The sequence below is a fragment of the Egretta garzetta genome, unplaced genomic scaffold (genome assembly GCF_000687185.1).
Source record: "Egretta garzetta isolate BGI_Z169 unplaced genomic scaffold, ASM68718v1 scaffold276, whole genome shotgun sequence".
In the NCBI taxonomy this organism is placed as follows: domain Eukaryota; kingdom Metazoa; phylum Chordata; class Aves; order Pelecaniformes; family Ardeidae; genus Egretta; species Egretta garzetta.
Genome location: NW_009260067.1, coordinates 106,235 through 109,167, shown reverse-complemented (window position 1 = coordinate 109,167; position 2,933 = coordinate 106,235). Strand labels below are relative to the sequence as shown.

General features: G+C 51.2%; 1 protein-coding gene across 1 annotated transcript in view; it reads left to right on the top strand.

The window, feature by feature from the left end:
• CLN6 (CLN6 transmembrane ER protein) overlaps positions 1 to 2,933 on the top strand; it is a 10,066-nt gene that overhangs the window by 2,619 nt on the left and 4,514 nt on the right. The window contains exons 4-5 of the mRNA XM_035896644.1: positions 818 to 932; positions 1,696 to 1,794. Coding sequence (XP_035752537.1) covers positions 818 to 932; positions 1,696 to 1,794 — 214 coding nt within the window. The remainder of the gene's footprint in view (positions 1 to 817; positions 933 to 1,695; positions 1,795 to 2,933) is intronic.

Genomic DNA, 2,933 nt, shown 5'->3' with positions numbered 1-2,933 from the left:
GGCGCTGCGGTTGCCCAGGGTGTCCGGGGGGGGTCAGGGTCCTCCAGCCGCACGTGGGGTCCCCCCCGCTTGGCCGGGGCATCCTGGCTTACCTGGGTCACCCCAGCTGGTTTGGGGTTTGACAGCCTCTTCCCAGGAGCCACAGCTCTCCCCGCTGGTCCAGGGCACCCCGACTTGTCCAGGGCACCACCATCCCCTTCCTCCATCCATCGGGTTCGGGCCCCGGGCTCAGGGAGCGCAAGCTTGTGGCTGATCCAGCTGACACTGTTCTGATTTTGGCACGGCAGGAGAGCGATTCATCCACTTCTCTTTCTTGATGGAAAGACTTCGGCAGGGTTGGATCAGGCCTCGCTCTGCAGAGGCAGAGGAGGAGGATCTTCAGCGTGGAGGATGAAGGTGATGGTGCGTCCAGAGCATCCCTGTGCTTGGGTACCAGCAGGCACCGATGCAATTTTAGCGTTCAGCAGAAGTGCCACGGGAGTTGAATTTTGCTTTGTCATGCAAAAGTTAAAAATAGTTGCACTTAATTCAGCACATAAGGTTTTCCTCCTGCTTTTGTGCTCACTTCTTGGCCAGGAAGAGCCTTCTTTTGGGGATGCGCCAGTTTTTATGAACAACGCTTTGCCGTTCTGTCCTGCCTCTTCCTCTCTTTGGCCTCTCAACCTTGTTATTCCACAGATCCCAAAGCCCGGAGACACGCTGGCAGCCAGGGAAGTGCGGGTTTTGGGGGGGGATGCAGACCTGGAGTCTGCTCCCTGCCTCCTCGGAAGCCTGTGGCACGGCTTAAGGCTGACGCTGTCAATTCTGTCACCTTTAGGCATGGAGCAGTCAAGAACGAGGACACCTTCAAGACCTCCCCGTTCCATTTTGATCTGTGGTTCTACTTCACTCTGCAGAACTGGGTGCTGGACTTTGGGCGTCCCATTGCGATGGTGAGTGTGGCGGAGGACGGCCCGCTGCTTTGCTTGCACTCAACTTATTTAGGGTGGAGGACAGGGGGGCAGAGCTGTGGTGGTCCCCTGTAGACCCACGGGCTGTTTGCTACAGCAAAGGGACGCCCTTGAGGAGCTTGTCCTTGAGATGAGGACCACTGCAATGTACTGGTGTGGGTAACTGGTACCAAGCGTGTCGCTCTCAGTCACAGGGAAGGTGTCTGGGAAACTCGTTCCATGTCATTTATCCCACAACTTTATGTTCGCATAACAAAAATTACCTGGAGAGGTTCCTGCTGCTCTTCCCCATACCTCGCTTGTATCTCCCGAGCTGGGGACTCCTACTCTCCAGACAGCGCAGGGCAGAAGTGGCCATTACCCTCAAATGTAATTTTTTATTGCTGGTGCCCGCACATGGCAGAGGGTTAACGGCGATCTGCTGCTGCAGAACTCCAAATGCCTCGCTCGCTCGCTTGGCCACACAACTTCACGGCCTCGGCTTTGGGCAGCGCTGCCGGAGCGAACAGCTGAGATGTAAATACGCTGTGCGTTTAGCACCCACTTCCAGATTGCGCTCTTAGGGATGCTTCACTGCAGGAAGAGCCGCTCAACTTCGTTACTAACAGCTACGCGAAGTCAAGCTGACAATTAGCAAGCAGCAGCAGTCCAAAGCGAGGATTTTCTCTCTCCCTGTGACGGGGCTGTAATCGCGAGCTGGGTGCTGAGGATGTACTGATGTGCTTTTTTTCCCCCCCCTCCTCAGATAATCCTACCTTTGGAGTGGTTTCCTCTAAACAAACCGAGTGCTGGAGATTATTTCCACATGGCTTACAATGTTATCACACCATTTCTTCTGCTAAAGGTAAACCTCGAGCTGCAGGTGTTACATTTTTTTTTTTTTAATATTAAAAGCAAGCGATACAGTTTTGTAAATGCTAAGTTTGTTAGGAACTTGTTGGTTATTCACAACAGGTTTGCCACTCCAGAAAGAATTTGTGATGCCACCTTTTAAAGAGGAAGGCAGCGACCGTCTTAATACAACTCAATTTCCTGCATATGCAAAGCAAATCGCTTCCCCCGGGAACTCCGGATTCGGGAGCCCTTCCTCCTGGCTGAGCCAAAGCGTATTTTTAAGGCAATGTCCATCCCTGACTTAAAAGACCTTATGAGACAGCTGGAACTAAAGTAGATTTTCTAAAATGTTCAGAGCTTAATTACACTTGCTCTTCGACATTAGAATTGTATCTTTAGCTTGAATTTATCTTGCTTCAGCTGCCAGCCACTGGATCGTGTAAACCGTTTATTGAGGTTAAAGACCGTCGTATCATTAGAAATCTTCTTGTATTAAACACTTAGCAGCCAGAAGATATGAGAAAGCAATTATAAATATATTTTAACCTTCATTAGCTAGAAATTGAATTATGTCCTAAGCTGTAAATGATTCTCTCTTTCCTGAGTCTGTCTGGGAGATTTTAAATGCCGGTGTGGCCAAACAGGAACGTTCAGGATCTGGTCCTTTGGGGGATGTGAAAGCTCGGAAGCTCGGTCTGACCCGTCACAGTCTGACACAGGCCATTTCTGCAGGCTGGGTACTTATTAGGTTAAAATTTGCTGTCTTGGACTTCCCTGGCAGCAGAGCACAAAGGGTTGGTCCGCAGAAAAAAATCCATTTGTTATTCAGGGTGCATTTCTTTTGCCCGGTGTCCCCTCCAAGGATGCGTCCCACTGTCCTTTACCATCAGGCGAGAGCTTTCCTGGACCTTTTGCTCTCCTCATCCTCTCTGACTCCTCTGACATGCATGCAGCGCTCACAGGGAAAGGGAATGTTAAGCCTCAACATTAAATACAAATAAGGAGCTTTTCACCGTTTATGAAGGGCTGCAAAGCCGATTTAGCAGCAGGGAGCCAGGAGGTGAAGGTGGCCCCAGCTGGTCCTTAGGCTGGGCTGATGTGTCCCCCCTGATGGGCGGTTCCCAAGGCCGGCTTGGTGTCCCCTCCAAA